The sequence below is a fragment of the Trichogramma pretiosum genome, unplaced genomic scaffold (genome assembly GCF_000599845.2).
Source record: "Trichogramma pretiosum strain Unisexual culture from Peru unplaced genomic scaffold, Tpre_2.0 scaffold111, whole genome shotgun sequence".
Classification (NCBI taxonomy): Eukaryota; Metazoa; Arthropoda; class Insecta; order Hymenoptera; family Trichogrammatidae; genus Trichogramma; species Trichogramma pretiosum.
Genome location: NW_019640789.1, coordinates 368969 through 388118, shown reverse-complemented (window position 1 = coordinate 388118; position 19150 = coordinate 368969). Strand labels below are relative to the sequence as shown.

The 19150-nt window shown below is 38.8% G+C and overlaps 4 protein-coding genes and 1 pseudogene across 6 annotated transcripts; 4 read left to right on the top strand and 1 right to left on the bottom strand.

Moving 5' to 3' along the window:
- The first annotated feature begins 9 nt into the window (after positions 1-9).
- LOC111694153 lies at positions 10-1341 on the top strand (annotated as a pseudogene).
- A 538-nt stretch (positions 1342-1879) lies between these two features.
- On the top strand, positions 1880-4819 carry LOC106658389 (pre-mRNA-splicing factor ATP-dependent RNA helicase PRP16-like). Its single transcript, XM_014380302.2, is given in 2 exon segments — positions 1880-3747; positions 3750-4819. Coding segments are annotated over 2 exon segments (1707 nt in total). The 5' UTR covers positions 1880-3063; the 3' UTR covers positions 4773-4819.
- An 824-nt stretch (positions 4820-5643) lies between these two features.
- Positions 5644-8008, top strand: LOC106658388 (pro-neuropeptide Y-like). 3 transcript variants are annotated; one of them, XM_014380301.2, is made up of 3 exons: positions 5644-5859; positions 7388-7592; positions 7668-8008. In XM_014380301.2, the coding sequence occupies exons 2-3, from the start codon at positions 7411-7413 to the stop codon at positions 7870-7872; spliced, it is 387 nt and encodes a 128-aa protein (XP_014235787.1). In that variant the 5' UTR covers positions 5644-5859; positions 7388-7410; the 3' UTR covers positions 7873-8008. The 3 variants fall into 3 exon arrangements, with proteins under 3 accessions (XP_014235787.1, XP_023316478.1, XP_014235786.1); XM_023460710.1 differs by having other exon boundaries at positions 5644-5878; XM_014380300.1 differs by lacking the exon at positions 5644-5859 and adding an exon at positions 6485-6582.
- Positions 8009-9227: 1219 nt separating this feature from the next.
- On the top strand, positions 9228-16077 carry LOC106658385 (F-box/LRR-repeat protein 20). Its single transcript, XM_014380297.1, has 7 exons — positions 9228-9829; positions 11964-12031; positions 12119-12710; positions 12790-12981; positions 13062-13163; positions 13250-13465; positions 13552-16077. Exons 1-7 carry the CDS (start codon positions 9800-9802, stop codon positions 13657-13659), a joined length of 1308 nt encoding a protein of 435 aa, XP_014235783.1. The 5' UTR covers positions 9228-9799; the 3' UTR covers positions 13660-16077.
- A 1039-nt stretch (positions 16078-17116) lies between these two features.
- Positions 17117-18790, bottom strand: LOC106658387 (terminal uridylyltransferase Tailor-like). Its single transcript, XM_014380299.2, has 3 exons — positions 18067-18790; positions 17796-17998; positions 17117-17706 (listed from the first exon to the last, which is right to left on the bottom strand). The coding sequence occupies exons 1-3, from the start codon at positions 18510-18512 to the stop codon at positions 17324-17326; spliced, it is 1032 nt and encodes a 343-aa protein (XP_014235785.1). The 5' UTR covers positions 18513-18790; the 3' UTR covers positions 17117-17323.
- Positions 18791-19150: the final 360 nt, after the last annotated feature.

Below are 19150 nucleotides of genomic sequence, written 5' to 3'. Positions count from 1 at the left end.
TTAGTTTACCTCATATTGGCCGAAATTAAATTCACTGACTTAAGTCACGAATTTTATTGCCATTGTGCAATTCATTTCTTCATAATTGTGAAAAGTGATTCAGTGCTGCATAAAAACATTTACTCATTGTGGTCAAATTTGAGTGTACTTCAGCCAATCCAAAGAAAAACTATCAATATGGGAAAGCACGAATTTGGCACACCAAAATATATTGCCAATAAAATAAAATCTAAAGGTTTGCAAAAATTGCAATGGTACTGCCAAATGTGCCAAAAACAATGTAGAGATAAAAATGGCTTTAAATGCCATACAATGTCAGAATCACATCACCGTCAGCTTCTATTATTTGCTGAGAATTCACATAAATACATGGACCAATTTTCCAAGGAGTTTTCTCATGATTATTTGTATTTGCTTAAAAGGCAATTTGGAACCAAACGAGTTCCAGCAAATAGGGTATATCAAGATTATATAGCTGATAGAGATCATATACATATGAATGCAACACAGTGGTTAACGTTAACAGCTTTTGTAAAATGGTTGGGTAGAACTGGAAAGTGTGTTGTTGATGAAACAGAAAAAGGTTGGTTTGTGACGTATATTGATAAAGATCCTGAAACAAGAGCTGCTTCAGAAAAAAAAGAAAAAATGGACCGTGATGATGAAGAGAAAACAATGGACTTTATCAAAAAGCAAATGAAGAAAGATATTATCTGTTTAAAACAGAAAGCCCAAACAGAAGTTGACTTTAAAAAACCGTTGGAAAGAACAGGAGATGAACCTTTAGTACTTGATATTAAATTAAAACCCAAAACAGGTTTAATTATTAAACCAACTAAAAAAGAAACTTTGGCTGTGAAAATCAAACAAGAACCATTAAGTAGTAACAAACGAAAATTGGATTCATTTGATGAAAAATCATCTATTTCTAAAAGAGTAAAAAAAGAAAAAGATGAAGACGAAAGAGATTTAAACAAAGGTTGGCTAAGACCAGGGCTATCTGTAAAGATAATCACAAAATCTCTAGGAGACAAATATTATAAATCAAAAGGGATTCTTACAGAAACTATTGATAAAAATAGTTTTGTTGGTAAAGTGAAGCTCCAATCTCCAGAGGAAGTAGCAGGACATATTGTTAAAATAGATGAACAACATCTTGAAACAGTCATTCCATCAATAGGTAGAGATGTAATGATTTTATACGGAAAATATGGTGATAAATTGGCTGTACTTGAAAAAGTTAGAGAAGATGAATTTTGTGTTGATGTAACATTAAAAGATGAAAAAAAACTAGTGAAACGAATACCATATGAACAAATAAGCAAATATGTTCAATTATAAGAAAAAAAATAAAATATTATTTTGTAAATAATCATTTGTGTAACAAATTATTTCCTTCCTCACTCTTAAAGCTAATAAGTGTTTTACCAAATATATAACTATTGAAAGTAATACAAAAAAAATTTAAGAAATTTACACAAATTTTATTTAATATATATTTATGCAATGATATTTATTTAAAATAAATTTTACATTATAACTGCCCAGGTTTCAATAAACTATTAAAGTCATTGTGCATTTTAAAATGATCTTCAAATAAAAGGATTTTTTTCTTATTGATTTTGAGTAAAGAATTTCGCCAATTTTGAATCTTTTGCAATAAAAATAGCTTGTCCTTGTGGAAATTCATAAAATTCATTAGTAAATGGAATTTTACCAATGAATATTGCTCTATATGTTTTTGTATTTTCATTGTGGTAAATTCTTTTAACATGTCTACCTCTGACACCAGTCGTCATTACCAAAAGAGCAGCACTTACAAATGAAATAAGTCCCGCACGTGGCCGCACACCGACAGGCGTGCTTCTGCTCCCACAGACTCGTGTGTCGTAATTCATTCGAAGCCTTTCGAAGCTGCCTATAGCTCTTGAGTTTAGTCTTCTGAGTTCTGATTATCTAAGTAGTAAACCTGCGTAGACGTAAATAGTTAGCCACGTGTGATTTGCTTTGTTGTTCTTAAAAAGTGTGTTATACACCAACAATTACAAAGTGACATAACCTATTTCGTATCCAAATAAAAATGGAATTCGTATCCGGCCACGTGTTGGAGGGTTGCAGCAGGGGTGGTGGTTTCATCAAATCTCATAAGGATGCTATTTTCAAAAAACCTCAAATGTTAATGTATGGCTTAGATAAACTTACAGAACCATAACTCAGGCAAAGATCTCTCGAGTTGAAACCTTCAATAAGAGATGTATCTCAAGAAAATAGAAAAAGAAAATATCACAGCCATGCCGAAGAAACACCAACATAATATACTGGTGGAATTGATAAAAAGGCAAAAGAGAGGTTAGACCATAGGATTAATAGAAAGAATCACGACAGAAGGAGAGCTAATTACAAAAAAGATCAGAACAGTCGTAGAGAAAGAACAGCAAGTTTCAGCGTTGAACCATCTACACCGAGTTATTACAAAGCAAAGGATGGAACATCAAAATCACCTTGGGACGATGAAGATGAATATGAAACGCCTAGAAAAAGATCCACTTGGGATCACTCTACTCCTCGTTTGTACAGAGATGTTGCAGATAGCGTGAGGAGCAAATTCACGGCATCTTATAAGTACAATGCTTAAGCTGAAGATCGCAAGCCATCGGTTGCTACTCCATTAGCAGATCAAGCAGATATAGAAGCTTGGGAACAGGAGCAGAAAATACTTGACCGAGCCTGGTACGACGATGAAAACACACACTTTGAAGATGTTTCAGAAGAATATGATCTGAAAAAAGAAGAAGAATTGGAAGAAAAGATAAAAAAGAAAAAAAAGAAAATGTCAGCTATGCAACACCATTAAAACAGAGACAATCTTAAATGGGAAGAAAACAGAATGTTTTCTTCTGGAATTTTCAAATCAACAATTGTCAATGATGAAGTTGACCACAAAGAAGAAGCCAAAGTACATTTCCTTGTGCACAATGTTGTTCCTCCATTCCTCGATGGTCGTATTGTCTTCACAAAGCAACCTGAACCCAAAATACCTGTAAAAGACGTAACACGTCACCAATGGCTTTATTATCCAAGAAGGGATCACATTTGGTTTTTCTCCACAGAGAAGAAAAAGAAAGGAGAAAGGCGCAAAAGAAGCATTGGAACTTGACTGGTACAAATCTTGGAAATATCATGGGTGTGGAAGATTGCAAGAAAGAAGATGTAGAGGTTCCCAGTGAAGAATGCCATTATAAAAGTGCACAAAAATATGCGAGTCATGTAGATGACCAAGTGACTCAATCCAAATTCAAAAAAATCCAAGAGCAAAGGAGAAGCCTGCCTGTTTTTGGCGTGAAGCAAGAACTGCTGAATGTTATAAGGGATAATCAAGTAGTCATCATAGTTGGAGGGACCGGCAGTGTTAAAACTACTCAGCTGACTCAATACCTACACGAAGATGGGTACACCAAGTACGGAATAATTGGATGCACTCAGCCCAGAAGAATAGCTGCCATGAGCGTAGCCAAGAGGGTGTCCAATGAGATGGATTCCAAGCTAGGGGACAAAGTGGGATACGCAATTCGTTTCGAAGACTGCACAAGCCCAGAGACAATCATCAAGTACACGACAGACGGTATTCTGCTGCGAGAGAGTTTGCGCGAAGGTGATCTCGATCGCTACAGCGTCATTATAATGGACGAGGCTCACGAGCGCTCGCTGTCGACCGACGTACTGATCGGCCTCCTCAAAGAGGTCCTCAGGCGTATACGCAGCGCCAGTACCTGGACGAGCTGCTCGAGGCCAGCGTGCCCGAGATCCAGCGCACGAACCTGGCCGTGCTGCTGCTCAAGTCGCTGGAGGTTGCTGATCTGTTGCGCTTCCCCTTCATGGACGCGCCGCCCCAGGACAACATTCTCGACTCGCTGTACCAGCTCTGGATGCTCGGTGCCATCGACAACGACGACCAGCTGACCGGTTTGGGACGGTAGATGGCCGACTTCCCGCTCGATCCGCCCCAGAGTAAGATGCTGATAGTCGCGTCGAATCTCGGCTGCGCGTCCGAGATCTTGACCATCGTGTCGATGCTCTCGGTTTCCGCCATATTCTACCGGCCCAAAGGTCGCGAGGAGGACTCGGACTCGAAGCGCGAAAAGTTCCAGGTGCCTGAGTCGGTTCACTTGACCTATTTGAACGTCTACAACCAGTGGAAATCCAATGGATATTCCAGCTCCTGGTGTACGGAAAATTTCATCCATGCCAAAGCTATGCGCAAAGTTCGAGAAATTCGCCAACAGCTCGAAGAAATCATGAAGCAACAAAGGGTGAATGTCGCCAGTTGCGATACCGAGTGGGATCCGGTTCGCAAGTGTATTTGCTCGGCATATTTCCACCAAGCGGCTCGTCTCAAAGGTATCGGCGAGTATGTGAATTGTCGTACCGGTATGCCTTGCCATCTTCGCTCGACGTCGGCTCTTTTTGGAATGGGCTCTACCCCCGATTACGTAGTTTACCATGAACTGATCATGACGTCCAAAGAGTACGTCAAGTGTGTTACGGCTTTTGGACACATGTTTTTCAGTATCAATAAGACAGGCAAACTCGGCAAGACCAAGAGGCAAGCTCCGATGAATTTGGATAAAAGTTCAAATAAAAGCTTCGATACAAGCTCGGATAAAGATAAAGAACAAGCTTCTGGCAGAAAACGAGCTATTTTGACTCCTGGACTCAGAGAACCAGGCACTCCTGCATTGTATCGTATTAAAACTAAGCGTATTGGCTTGTAAAGAAATTAAGACTAGTCAAACAAAAAAAAACAATTGTAAATATGTAAATACACCATTGATTTGAATTAATTCAAATAAAAAATATATATTCTGGTAAAAATTTTGTTTTAATCATCTTCTTATTCGTTACAATATCCACACATATCCGTATGAAAAGTTGAGAAAAATTTAATACATTGAAATATCATTTTTATTTTGTAATTACATGACAACTGATGTACTTTTATAACAATACAAAGTATGATATTGTAATGCATGAATGCATTGCAACTTTAAAGAATTGACTTTACTACAATACGTAGTATGATATTATATTAATTCATTGCAAACTTTAAGAATTGATTTTACTTTTTTACGTAAATATATTTTACAAGCATTGATAGAATATATTGTTTCATTTACTCAACTTGAATTCTAGCGCATATGGAAAATGTTATATTTAAATAGCTTTTGAAATAATATATATCAGAAAATGCATTAAAAATGTTTGCCTAGTATATCACGAATAAATTTTTGCCCAAATATTCTTTAGTAATTAAAGGAATCGAAAATTATTCAAAGCCAAACAGGTGATCGAATTAATCGTAAACATCAAGGGATAGCAGGAAAGAATATGATGATTGCTACTGATCACCTCTAGATGGCTGTATCGTGTTCAAGCCACGTACGTGCAAGAGATTTATACTTTCTTCGTCCATAAACTTCGATAATCATCGTTGGTTTAACAATTCCTGGAGAAAACAGTCTGTTTTGATCCCCTTTTTTATTTTTTTTCTCGAATTGATGTTGCGTTACAGACAACTTTTTTTTTTCTTCTCTGCGCATCGAATCACTTATACGTCATTTGAACGGGGAATAGTTGAGACGCGAGGGGTGCGTGGCTCTCGTACACTCGAGGGCGTCGCAAATCGCGATGTACCCGCGACATACCAGGCGCGAAGTTGCACGTGAACTGAAGCAGCAGCACCACCACAGCCAAGTCGGCGTGCGAAAATAGAGATCGCATCCATTGTCCTTTCGTCAATTCGTTAGCTCGGTTGAATCGCCGATCTTCATCGAAGCTTTTAGGTTGATCACTGGCGCACACGTAACTATCCTTACTGGCAGTTGAGTTTTTATTCTGTTTTTATTTTCTATTGGTCTTGTACGCGTTTTTAACTATTTCAATTTTCCATACTGCATTGATGCACCATATTCAAAAATTAAATAATTAAATACTTTACAACTTCAACATAAATCGCTATTGCATGGAATGTCAACTTTCCATCAGAATTTTCATTGTTACACGTTATGATTTTAAAAAATGATTCTCGTTCAATAGTGCAGGTGTAAATGTTGGTGTAGTGTTGTAAAAATAATTGAAAAAATTTTAATTCTGAACGTTCCAATTGAATTTAACTCGTCGCTGGTATTCAAAAAATGTCTTTGACGCAATAATACCCGACGCCATTCGCGAATATCCGACGCATTTATCATCTCAGGTGATACGCGGAATGCACGTCTAATAATCCGACTAATCTCGGATGAAAAATCGTTCTTCGCCGTGTATCGCTCGATTCGCGCCGCGTATTAGATAGATAAGCGCCAATTGATATCGCGCCATCAACCATATGGTGACACGCGCGTATATTTCAACATCCGGCATATAATGCGGGAAAATTGTGCAGTTGTAAATTCGCATCGGGCATTATAAGTACGAGGCGTAATTGATCGAGTACAGTGCGCGCCTCGTTACGCGAGTGAAAGTAAATTAAGCTGAATCTTAATTAATTATGTAATTAAAGTAATTCAAAACGTTTTAATCGAGTCAGTGAGTATAAATTTTAAGCCTTCATTGCGCGTGGCGGTGAAAAAATTCGATGGAAAATTGTTTGAATCGTGTGATGCATTCTCTAACCATTTGAATTAATTTTTATATTCTACTTATTTATTGCTTAGTGTGTTTGCTTACAATATTAAATTCGATGAATTACGATATCATTACGATGTTCAATTTGCTTCATAATTAACGTAAAAGCAAAATAAATTAGGAAATTTTATCATCATCGATGCCATAAAAATTGAGATAGATCCAAATTCATTCCATGACAATTACGTATGTTTATGCTGAGTTTTATTATAGTTTCTGTCAAAATCTCCAATCAAATTATTTATCATTGATCCCGGCATAAATGGAAAACTGCAGGCATGCATGAAATAGCATTTTTCATACGAGAGCCCTCGATGTTACTCACATTAATCTGGAACGCAATTAAATTTTCGTCGCTCGTGTAAATCATTAAAATGTGTGAATAACTTTAAAGCCTTTCATTCGACGCGTTGATTAAATGAACGATGGGAAATTTTTTTCTTCTCTTTGTGAATAAATGCTGTCCACCCACGTAGACCTTCATCCGAGATGTTTTCATTGGTTAATAGGAAGATTAATCGAGACTTTGTGGCACCTTTCATAATGGCACAAACTGCGTAGAGTCAGCTTAAAAGTTTTCCCTTTGAAAATTTCACACGCTCACCCAAACGAGTGTACACTTTCTTTTTCAAAGACATTTTCAAATAAAATTTCTCGCCTTTTTTTACAAATAAAATAAACCGAAGCAAAATTTCTTCATTTTCAGCGAGCAGTGTCAAATACTAAAATATGAAAAGTACAGGATTGGCAATCTTATTATTGACTCTGATATTGGTAGAGTTTCGATCTGTAAAATGCAATCCGGAAGCGATGATGCGGCCCACCAGACCCAAAGTTTTTACAAGTCCCGAAGAGTTGAGACAGTACTTGGAGCTCGTAAAAGATTACTTCACTGTGCACGGAAAAGCAAGGCATGTACGATTGATTTATTAATTGATCTTTATAATTTTATACCAACTACAATTATTGTTTTTTTTTTTTTGCAGATATGGTAAGAGGGCCGATCACCAATCGACGCTCATAAACAAAAATGTCTATCTTCGTAATTTGTTGGAAATTTTAATGACGCTGAATATGCATAATCAATTGAACGAAGTGGAAGGAAGGTACGAATCGGTCGAAAACAACAACGATGATAGTCACGATGGGGTCAACGAGCTCTTGGAAAAAATGCATTTGTTTTTAGAATAGCCAGAGAAATAATTTTTGGCAATGATAATCTAGTCAATCGAAATCCATACGATATAGTCAGATGTAGTTAATTTTTTTCTCTCTCAATGTGAATCGTTATTCAACTATCGATGTATAAATAAATAGCAGTCTTACGAATACAATTACGCGTCAACTGTGTTTTGTTTCAAAAAATAAATGCAACAATTTGAAAAACAATCGAAGTTATCCGTTAATGCAGAGAAAATTCCATTGAAAAATTTGCCAATCGATCCAATCGTTCATCCAGTGCATCGATTCTCAGGTTAATGCAATCGTTGTTTTTACAAAATAATACGAGCATAAGTAACGAAATTCGGAGTCTTTTTACCGCTGCCAGTTTCATATAATTTTTTGAATTTCGCACTTATTGCTGCTGCTGAGTTCCTGCAAGCAACAAAACGTCAACAATCGCAGTTGCGCATGAGCAGCGGAGTAGACCGCCGCGACGGATTGGTTGAAGTCTCTCGTCCGACCAAAGCTCGAGTCGGATTGGCTGCGGCGGTAGCATGTACAATATCTGCCCTCACGGTGTATATATATAGGTATAGAGCTCCGATTATCGTATTGCGCTCAGCTGCTCGAGTGCAGAAAGAGAGAGAGAGAGAGAGAGCAGAATAGACATCATAATAGCGCGTATATAGTGCATCGTACATAAGAGACGACGACTTTGCGTCAGGCATTGGTCTGTAGGAGCAGACTATATTGCAATATCGTCGTGCGTTCTCTCCGTTGACTCTCGGCTCGGTGCAGTGCCTCGAGTAGTATTTTGCTTATTATTACTTGCATCGTCGCTGCGCCTAAACAAAAAAATCGCATGTGAGCTGGTGTGGTTATTACTTATAATGCACTGCATTATAAACTGGCCGCAAGCGGATCTTGTGATAAATCGAGCCTCCAGAAGCAGCAGTGCACCGATGTGTTACGCGGACGATGTGACCGATAATAACAGCAATACGACGACGACGTTTCAAGAAAAACAGCAGCAGAAGAAGGAGCTCGAGAGAGCATTAGCATTAGATAGATAGATAGATTTCTGCGCTCCGCTGCTCCGATCTGTCAGTTGTCGACGTGTGGCACTGCACTCTCTATATACTTCGTATACTCCGCAGCACATTACATTATACGTACATACAATACATATAGAGGAAAAGAGCAACACATGCCTCTATGTGTATTTAGCACTACTGCCTCAAACCAGATAGTATAGACTCGGCCACTTCTCTCTCTCTCTCTCTCTCGCTCGCACTCTTGTGGCTCCGTGTGTGTATGTACACACATATATATAATGGTGCGATATATACACATATATCGCTAGCCCCGCGAGCTGCTGCTGCTGCTGCTGCTGCTGCTGCTCTTGCACCGAGGCGGCCTGCTCGGAGCTCTACTGCTCGGAGCAGCTCGGTATAGTCGTGTGCTGTGTCTCTTTCTCTCGGCTGCGGCTGTCACTGGCAGTGTGTCCGTCTGTCTGTGGTGTTTCTCTTTATACCTTGCCTGCTGCTGCTGCTGAGACAGTCAAATATTTACATCTATACATGGCCTGTGCTGCTGCTGCGACTGCTACGATGGCTCTTATGTACTGTGATAAAAGATAATAAATAATAAGACGCGTGTGCTGCTGCTGCTGAGAAATCGCGACGAAAAAAACTCCGCCGAGTGTGTGTGTAGTATACGACGACAACAACGACGACGACGACGACGATCCAGTAGTTATGAGCGAGTGTGAATTCACTATTGCTTGTGTTGTTGTTGCTGCTGCTGATGCAGTCAATACTGCTGTGCGTTAAAAACTTTAGGCTTTAAATAGTATACGTAATAAATAAGTACGAGTCAGTCGTTTTTTCACCATAAGAAAGTGTCGGGGTGTCGTTCCCGAAACTTCGGCTGCAAAATAACGCGACGCAAAAGGATGATACACTCCGGGCGCTCCAGGCTCGAGGTAAACAAACGCCACCAACAACCACACTCCATCCTTTCGTCGTAAAATGTATATGCCCCTCTCTCTCTCTCTGCTCCGAAATTTGCTGTCCCTTTAATAATGTATGCATACACAAACCGATCGTCCGTTTGTGTGCGCCTATACGTGTGTGCACTGTGCACTTCAGCGACTCGACCTATTAGACATTATATGCCTTGCATTATGCTCCGACAATCGTGCACGTTTTGTTGATTCTGTTCTTTTTCTTTCATCCTCTTTTTTTCTCTCTCTTTGTTACCGAACGCACACACGGATACGAACATGGTGTATCTCTCTCTCTATCCGTGCGTGTGTGTGCGTGCGAATTACCTCGGTGGTGTTAGCTCTCGTCGCGGGCCAACGACATGCACGAACGACGACGACGACGATCGCTCGAGAATCTCTCGCACTTGGACTTGTAAATGTGTAATATTTGCCATTCGTTGCGTCGTCGTCTCCTGGTAAAATTCCGTTTAAACGCCTCTCTCTCTCTTTCGTCAGCATTACTTACGTATATACGAAAAATAAAGAAAGAAAAATAAATACATAGGAGAGCAGAAAAAAAAGTGGGAAACAGTTTCAGCATTTTTTCTTTGTGCTCTCTCGCTTTCTTTCTTTCTCTCTCTCTCTGTCTCAGTTGCCAGCCTCTGCTATGTTCGATACGTGTGTGCCCGTGTGTACGTCTGTGTGCGCATACAAATATAGACGTGCTATATAGATATACACATCCTGCCCTGCGAGCAGCAACACATGCACACACACACACACACACACTTACGCACAGTCGCGGTGGTGGTGGTCTATATGCATGTGTGAAAGGATATATCGCGTATAGCTATAATACAGAGAGAATATTGCACACACGTACGAGGCATCGGGTGTCTTGCTTGTATGGGTTCTATGTTGACTATACAGGCTGAACAGCTGATTCACCCACAGAGTCCAAGTGCTCTGTTGTATGTATATGTGCTGTGCTGTGCGCTGCGCCTGCAACAGAGCTCCGACTTGCTGTATTAACGCGCCTCGCGGCTCGACTCGCTTCCTCTCCCTCCCGCCCTCCCTGCACCTCGCCTTCTCTCTCTCTCTCTCTCTCTCTCTTTACTTTGCTCGCGATGCCACCACAGGCAATCGATTCATATATGTATACAATTTATAAATCGTCAATTTTTTGCAACTCTTCTTTTTGCCTCTTCTTCTTCTTCTTCGTTTTTCTTCTGTACGTATCGCATTGCGTACGTGTACACAAAAATACATACACACACACACACGTGATTATCGTTGTAATATTATTTGCAGGCGCATTTCCCAGCTGCAGAAGCAGCGAAACAATCGCGATAAGATATACCCAACCACATTAGCCTCGTCGCGCTATCCGTAAAAAGCGTGGCAGGTAGTACTGCGCACACAAACACGATGTACACAGACGCATGCTGCTGCTGCGCGCGTGCGAGCGAATCAATTTTGCAGATTTGCGCACTGAGAGACAAATACGTATATAAGAGACACGAGGCATGGAGAGAGATTCTTTGTTCCGTTGGCGGACGACGCGTATATCTGTTTAAACACCATGCGGTGGTCGACAGAATAATTAATCTTTCGCTCTTGCCTCTCCGAAAAAATGTTCGACGTACAACAAAAATATATCGTCGACGGCAAAAATACCCCAAACTCAGAGAAAAATGCCAAGAAATGCTCGCGAGAAACCGAGAGAGCCAGCCCCCCCCGTGCGATTAATATCTAATAATATTGACAGCTCGATTCGGGAGGAAAAACATATTTTTGTCCGTTCGATAAAAAAAACCAGCCGAGAAAATCGACAACTGCTGCGCACATCGGCTCGCATTATATACGACCAAAACAAGGCAGCCACCCCCCATGCCTATAATTCCATGGAATACGAGAGAGAGAGAGAGAGAAGGTCGCGAAGGAGAAAAACTACGCGTCGCGATTTCCCACCACCACACGCGTGTGTCTATTAATAGCATCTTTTCGGTGAATGAACCTTTGCGCCTTCTATATCGCGGTGCTGGAATCGGAAAAGAGAGAAGACCACCTCCTATCATATTCATCACATACCTTTCAATAATTAGAATCTCACTATTTTCCTGCTTCGCAGTTAACATGGGCCTTTCACGACGAGGAAGCCCAAATCAACAAAAAACTGCCAAAGGAACTGTTACTCAGGTAAAATTCAACAAACAACAAACGTTACATAGCTCGTATAGCACCGTTATTTATTTACGCGTCAACGAATATCTCTTTCCCCGGCAGAATCCTGTCCTACCTGGACGTGGTGTCGCTATGCCGCTGCGCCCAGGTGTCGCGCGCCTGGAACGTCCTGGCCCTCGACGGCTCCAACTGGCAGCGCATCGACCTGTTCGACTTTCAGCGCGACGTCGAGGGCAGCGTCATCGAGAACATATCGCGTCGCTGCGGCGGCTTTCTGCGTCAGCTGTCGCTGCGCGGCTGCCAGAGCATCGGCAACGGCTCGATGCGCACCCTGGCCCAGTCCTGTCCCAACATCGAGGAGCTCAATCTCAGCCAGTGCAAGAAGATCTCGGACTCGACGTGCGCCGCGCTCCGACAGCACTGCCCCAAGCTGCAGCGCCTCAATCTCGACTCGTGTCCGGAGATCACCGACGCCTCGCTCAAGGATCTGGCCGAGGGCTGCCGATTGCTGACCCACGTCAATCTGTCCTGGTGCGAGCTGCTGACGGACAAGGGCGTGGAGGCGCTGGCCCGAGGCTGTCCCCAGCTCAGGAGCTTTTTGAGCAAGGGCTGTAGACAGCTGACGGATCGCTCGGTCAAGTGCCTGGCGCGATTCTGCCCCAAGCTCGAGGCCATCAATCTGCACGAGTGCAGGGTGAGCTAAATCAAAAGATAAAAAAAAAAAACAAATGAAATGAAACGCTTATATTGTCGATGTACAACCATGTACACAGAGCATAAGCGACGACGCGGTGAGGGAGCTCAGCGAGAGATGCACGTCGCTGCACTACGTCTGCATCTCCAACTGTCCGAACCTGACGGACGCGAGCCTGGTCACGCTGGCCCAGCACTGTCCGTACCTGAGCGTGCTCGAGTGCGTCGCCTGCGCCCACTTCACCGACGCCGGCTTCCAGGCCCTCGCCAGGGTAAGGCTGCACACCTCGCCCACTCGAGTATATATATATATTGTTTTTGATTAAATGTTAATTGCTTTGAATTTATGTAGAATTGCCGACTGCTCGAGAAGATGGACCTGGAGGAGTGCGTGCTCATCACCGACGCCACCCTCATACACCTGGCCATGGGCTGTCCGCGACTGGAAAAGCTCGTGAGTATACGACTCTGTCAACAAGCTCCCACGCCTTGCAAGCTCGAATCGTTAAACTCAATTCTTTCGTTATTTTCGCGCCGCAGAGCCTGTCGCACTGCGAGCTCATCACGGACGAGGGCATCAGGCAGCTGGCGCTGTCGCCGTGCGCCGCCGAGCACCTGGCCGTGCTCGAGCTCGACAACTGTCCCCTCATCACCGACGCCAGCCTCGATCATCTGCTCCAGGCTTGCCACAATCTCGAGCGCATCGAGCTTTACGACTGCCAATTGATCACGAGGGGCGGCATACGTAGACTACGCGTGAGTTTCGTCATCGTATACATAGTATTATTATTATTCGTCGATATTCGTATATGATTAATTCTTTTTATACTTTTGGTTTACAGAATCATCTGCCAAACATAAAAGTACACGCTTACTTCGCTCCGGTGTCACCGCCGCCGAGCGCCGGCGCGACTCGGCAGCGTTACTGTCGATGCTGCGTCATTCTGTGATTCTCCGCGCGCACGACCCGAACTCTTTTCATACGCGCGCGCGCGAGGGTACAAAAACGTCCTACAAGTATAACCGAAATGAAAGGCAAAAAGTAAAATAAAATGACGATAAAAAACAAAAAGTCTGCTCGACGCGGCCACTCAGAGAGACGTCTCGGCCGCGGATCGACTTTCGTGTTACACGGTCTATTATATATTGAAAAAAAAAAAGAAAGAAAAATGTACGAGCTCTTTTAACACACGGACGCGTTACACGGCTGACGCGTAAATATTATTGTATAAACACAGAGATTCTATATCTGTGCGTGGATTGTAGTACGCGCGTGTATCGTGTGATTCGACCCCCCCTCCTTATACCCTGCGCTCGATTGGCGCGGACTCGTGGAAATATATATATATATATAAATATAATATAGCGTTTCATCCAATTTTATGGATAATCGGTTTGACATTCGCGGATGAGAGAGATTTCACCTGTTATTCGTGGCGAGGAGGTGTTTTTTTTTTGTTCTTAATCGTCCTCTCCCGACAGGCAGAGAGAATTGCGAAAGGTTCGTATATTGTATCCATCGATGCATGTAGTACGCGAGCGTATTGTATCAATTATTATATTACGTACTTTAATTTCGTCAGGGAATAGGCGCGAATTTTTCGTTCTCGTTGGCGACGATCGATTCGAGAAACGACGAGGAACAGACCACGGCATTGAACGTACATATCGATAATATATTACCGATATGAAACTGTGCGAATGAAATCCTTTCGTCGCTCGATCGATCTTCTTTTTTTTTGTATGATTATTTAATGAACTTACGTATCGTGACACGACGATTTGTATATATAAAACAAAGAGACGCGCTGAGGTGACATGCTATTCATCGCACAAATTTTCTTCGAGATATAATGAATTATTTGTATTTTAACTTGTATATCGATTCTGAAGAAACATACGAGAGTTGCGAAAAAAAAAAGAACGAACATCGGGACAAATTTTTTTTGTCGAGAAAGTATATATTATATTGCGTGCTGTGCTTCGAGCCGATATTCCAATGTCGATGGAAATTTATTATGCATTTGAATACTTTTTTTTTTCTACGTTTATTGAGGTATGACTCGCATAATGGTAGTATTCAATGGATTACGATTGTTCATATTTTTTAAGCAACCAACAACTGCGTCGTTGAAATTCGGAGTGTCTTGCACTTCCGATACTTCGCTTAGATATCAAATTACAGTTGTCCGCTTTGGGCAGATTTCGCTCCGTTGATCGAACGAGACGAGTGTACGCCAGTACGCGAGATTAAAGAAGCCAATTGACTTGTTGATATGTTTTCAGAATATTGTCGCTGCTGTGTGCGACTTGTTGCGTTGTGCTCTTCTTATCTCGCGCGGAATAAAATCCAACGCGGCTCCGTGCAAAATTGAAGAAAAAAAAGTTAGACATACACTTAACAAGACGTATGCGTGACTGAATATTATGATTAACATACTGTATGCTCTGATATTTCTTTTTTTTATTATTATTATTTCATGTATACAAACGAATGATTTTCGTTGACAATCAAAAGTTTAATCGTAAACGTTTTAAAGTACGGTTTCGCACTGAAAAAAAATCAACTTAATTAAATGTATTAATGACAAATTTTAACGCGATCGAGTATTTTCATTTTGTACAAACTGTATTCGTTTGTTTGTTTTTTATGCATTTTACGTCTATAATTACCATCTAACTTTTAATATTGAATTATTCGTGTAAGAGTGTAATTGGAAGATCGCAAATGAAATCTCAACGTTGTCAATCGTGATTCACGCTTGAAAACGCGAACGAAGGAGATATGCGAAAATTTAAGGAAGTATAACGAAGTGAGCGTAAAAAAATTGTTATTATTTTACATAATTATTGCATTGTTACAAAACTTGAATTTTCGTTCGATTCTAAAGGTAACCTCGGTGCAAAATACTAAAAAAAAAAACATAATTGCTGAGAAAGTATATTACATTGTAGTTAGCGCTCGTATTACATTGTATTTACCGTTTATAATTACTTAAAACTTATATGCATCGAAGGACGAATGCAGAACAACTTGGCATTTCATGTAAGCCGATCAATTTAGTTTGTACGTTTTCAATTAATTTATCAACGAATCGTACTACCTAAAGAGGCGTATTGTATTATATCGATGGTAGTAGCTGTTGAATGTATAATGCTTTCGAGAACTAATACGCGATGAGTTTAGGGGAGTCCTTCTCGAAGCGTCAAGGCTCCCCCAGCATAATTGCGATAATATGATTCTTTTAATATTTTTACACGTTTTAAAATTATAATTATAAAGAAAAAAACAATGTTATCCGTACGCTAGATATAGTCTCTACGTACGAATTATTACATACGACAAATAAATACAGCAAAGAAAACTACTTTTAGTATTCTAATTATTTTCTCATCTCGCATCATTATTTCAAGACTTATACTTTCAGCAAATTTAATGAGTATTTTGATTTGGTGTGTCATAATAAATTATTAAAAAAAGCTTACTTTCATAAAGTTCGACGTGTCAAATTAAAAGGTACACATTTATAAAAGCTTTGATTGAAACGTCATATGAATAACTACATCATTTTGTATAAATCGTTTTATTAAAAAAAAAACCTTACAAAAACTAAATTTTACAGAATATTATGAGATCTATTTTTAAAAATCATAAAGTAATTAAACATAAAAATAGTATAATAAATAAAATAAAAAATTAAATTAATGTTTCTCAAATATTTTGAACAAAATTTGAAAATTTCGCTGATAAATCATATTTTTTTCTTCTTATTTTAAAAGTAATAATTTGATTTTTTTTCAATTTTTTTCCTCCGTAATAATTTGAGTTTTAATCATAATAAGCATTACACAAATGCATCTCGTGGTTCAGATATAATTTTTTACACACTTGATGAACAATATTGTCTGAAACATCTGTTGGATCCTGCATACACATTGGAGAGTCGAGACGAAGTGATACAGCCTCTTTTTTTTATCACTTGGGATAGCTGTCAGTCTCGTAGGTAATTCTCCAATAGCAAACTTTTCTTTCTCTACTATTGAACCCAAATACGGACAAATAACATACTTTTGATAGTAAAATTTTGCATAAAAGGTAAATAGTCCAACAAGATGTTCAACTAAATTAAAGTGATTATTATTTAAAATAATTATTTCTTCATTTCCTCATAAAATATTCATTTCAGTATTTGTTAACTGTTTATTCACAATTTTACATTGACTGGAGGCAAAACAAACCATCCACTCATATACTTCACGTTTTAAATTAGCTTGTTGAAAGTACTTGTAATTAGTTTACAATTAAAGTCTTTAGTTTGTAAATACAAAAATATTATTTTGGATAAAATAGTTTTATTTAAAAAACCTTTTAAAAAATGTTTGTTGTAGAAATACATTATCCATTGCAACATTTTTTTAAATAAATACATATTTAAATGCAAAAATAGTGCATTAAAGTTATTTTTTTCCAAGTTTAAATCAATGTATGTATCATATCAAATATTTTGAACGGCGAAAGGGACAACCACTGCGAAGTTATATTTCGTTGATAATCATGAATTCTCATTGTCTTTGAAATTTCAAAACAATAATTTGAATTTTTAATAATAGACGTTATACAGATGAATCTTGTTTTCCAGATATAATTATTTCAGCACTTGATGAGCAATATTCTCTGAAACATCTAAGTTGACGTTTTCTAAGGGCTTTTGTTGAATTTTCAGAAAGATCTGTTGGGTCTTGCATACACATTGGTGAATCAAATCGAAAAAGTGATACAGCCTCCTTTTTCCGGTTACTTAGTTTATCTGTAAGCCTTGAAGGTAGTTTTCTAGCTGCAAACTTTTCTTTTTCTATCACTGTACCCAGATAAGGACAAATAACATACTTTTGATAATCAAATTTTGCATAGAAGATAAACAAGCCGATAAGATGTTCAACAAAACTAAATTTATTGGACTTGACACAAATATTTTTTTCATATCCACATTCCCAGCCTGAAAAAATTATCTTTTTATTTGATTGTCAAATATTTCAAGTAAAATAATCTATACACGTTTAAATAAATGAAATCCGTATATATTACCGTCAATAAGTATTGTGCGAGTTTGCTTTTTTATTAACTCGTATACACTTGGAAATACGCCTTTGAATTGCAAGTAAAAAATGACTAGCCATGATACAGTAAACGTTGAAATACCTTCAGTACCAGATAATTGGGAAAAAGTTATCCACTTTTTAAAATACAAAATAAGCTCCCTACACATTGGATAAGCATCATTGTAATATCTGTAAATAATAATGAGATTAAAAAAATGCGCCAATGATATATTTAATCATAAATGTAAATAGCTTACCTAACAAGCTTAGATTTTTGATGAGCTAGGCCATTCGAAAAAGAAATATCACACTTAAGACTAGTAGGATAATGACGCAGTTTAATGATAGGTATTCTAGTATCAACTATCACTTCTTCTATGTACCATTCATCCTTGTGATTTTCAAAACATTTTCTCACAGATGATAAATAACTTTGGACCAACACAGAGTCAACATTTTTGTAATATCCATCATTGCAATCTAAAAAAATATCTAAATCACTGTTTGAAAGAGCTGTATGAGAACATCTTGATCCAAAAATATATCCTACAGCCTTAGGATAAACACATTCAACAACTCTTATAACTTCTTTCAATACATTTTTCTCTTGTATAAATTCTAAAACGACCGAGTTTGATTCATCGATTAATCTTCGTTTTTTATTTTCTATTTTGTCTAATAAATCTACTGCAGGTGACCTCATTTCTGGAACATTGAAATCCCCCTTTGTCAAATAGCGTTTATGATAAATATCTTGACAATGTTCGTAATATTTTTCCCGAACTCCAAAAAAGCCTGTTACGCATGCGAAACATACTTGAAATTCTAATTCATCTCCTTTGGTTGTACATATGCCAACTTTTTCTTCATGGTTCTTATGTTTCAAATGTTCAAGAAATTCAATTTCTGTGTGAAACTCTCTATGACATAACGTACAATTAAAAAATTGAGTATAGTACCATATATCATCTACAAAAGCTATTAATTCTGATTTGAAATTATCATCATATAAGTCATCATATTTATCAATATGATTTCGATCTTGCAAATGTAGTTGGATGTTGTTTGTGCTGAATTTTAATTTACATGCATGACAGTAAGACCATTTATGTGTTTTTACCGAAATGCAATTTTTAGCAAACCAAATGAGCTCAGTATATTCATGAAAATTATACTTATCTACACAATGATTATTTTGCACTAATGTCAAATGTTTTATATGGTTCTTTTGAAAGATATGTTCCGTTAAAAAATAATAATCATCGCAGATTTTCATCTTACAAACCACACAAAAAAAATAATCATCACAGTCGATAATCAAGTCTATGCTGCTAAGTACAT

What these genes read in the sequence shown, in the direction of transcription:
- LOC106658385 (XM_014380297.1), top strand. Translation starts at nt 9,800, where the DNA reads ATGATACACTCCGGGCGCTCCAGGCTCGAG. An exon ending in CCAAAGGAACTGTTACTCAG is followed by an intron (nt 12,032 to 12,118) that starts GTAAAATTCAAC and finishes TTTCCCCGGCAG; the next exon opens with AATCCTGTCCTACCTGGACG. An exon ending in TCAATCTGCACGAGTGCAGG is followed by an intron (nt 12,711 to 12,789) that starts GTGAGCTAAATC and finishes CCATGTACACAG; the next exon opens with AGCATAAGCGACGACGCGGT.
- LOC106658387 (XM_014380299.2), bottom strand. Translation starts at nt 18,512, where the DNA reads ATGAGGTCACCTGCAGTAGATTTATTAGACAAAATAGAAAATAAAAAA. An exon ending in CAAAAATCTAAGCTTGTTAG is followed by an intron (nt 17,999 to 18,066) that starts GTAAGCTATTTA and finishes TATTATTTACAG; the next exon opens with ATATTACAATGATGCTTATC. An exon ending in TCGCACAATACTTATTGACG is followed by an intron (nt 17,707 to 17,795) that starts GTAATATATACG and finishes TAATTTTTTCAG; the next exon opens with GCTGGGAATGTGGATATGAA.
- LOC106658388 (XM_014380301.2), top strand. Translation starts at nt 7,411, where the DNA reads ATGAAAAGTACAGGATTGGCAATCTTATTATTGACTCTGATATTGGTA. An exon ending in ACTGTGCACGGAAAAGCAAG is followed by an intron (nt 7,593 to 7,667) that starts GCATGTACGATT and finishes TTTTTTTTGCAG; the next exon opens with ATATGGTAAGAGGGCCGATC.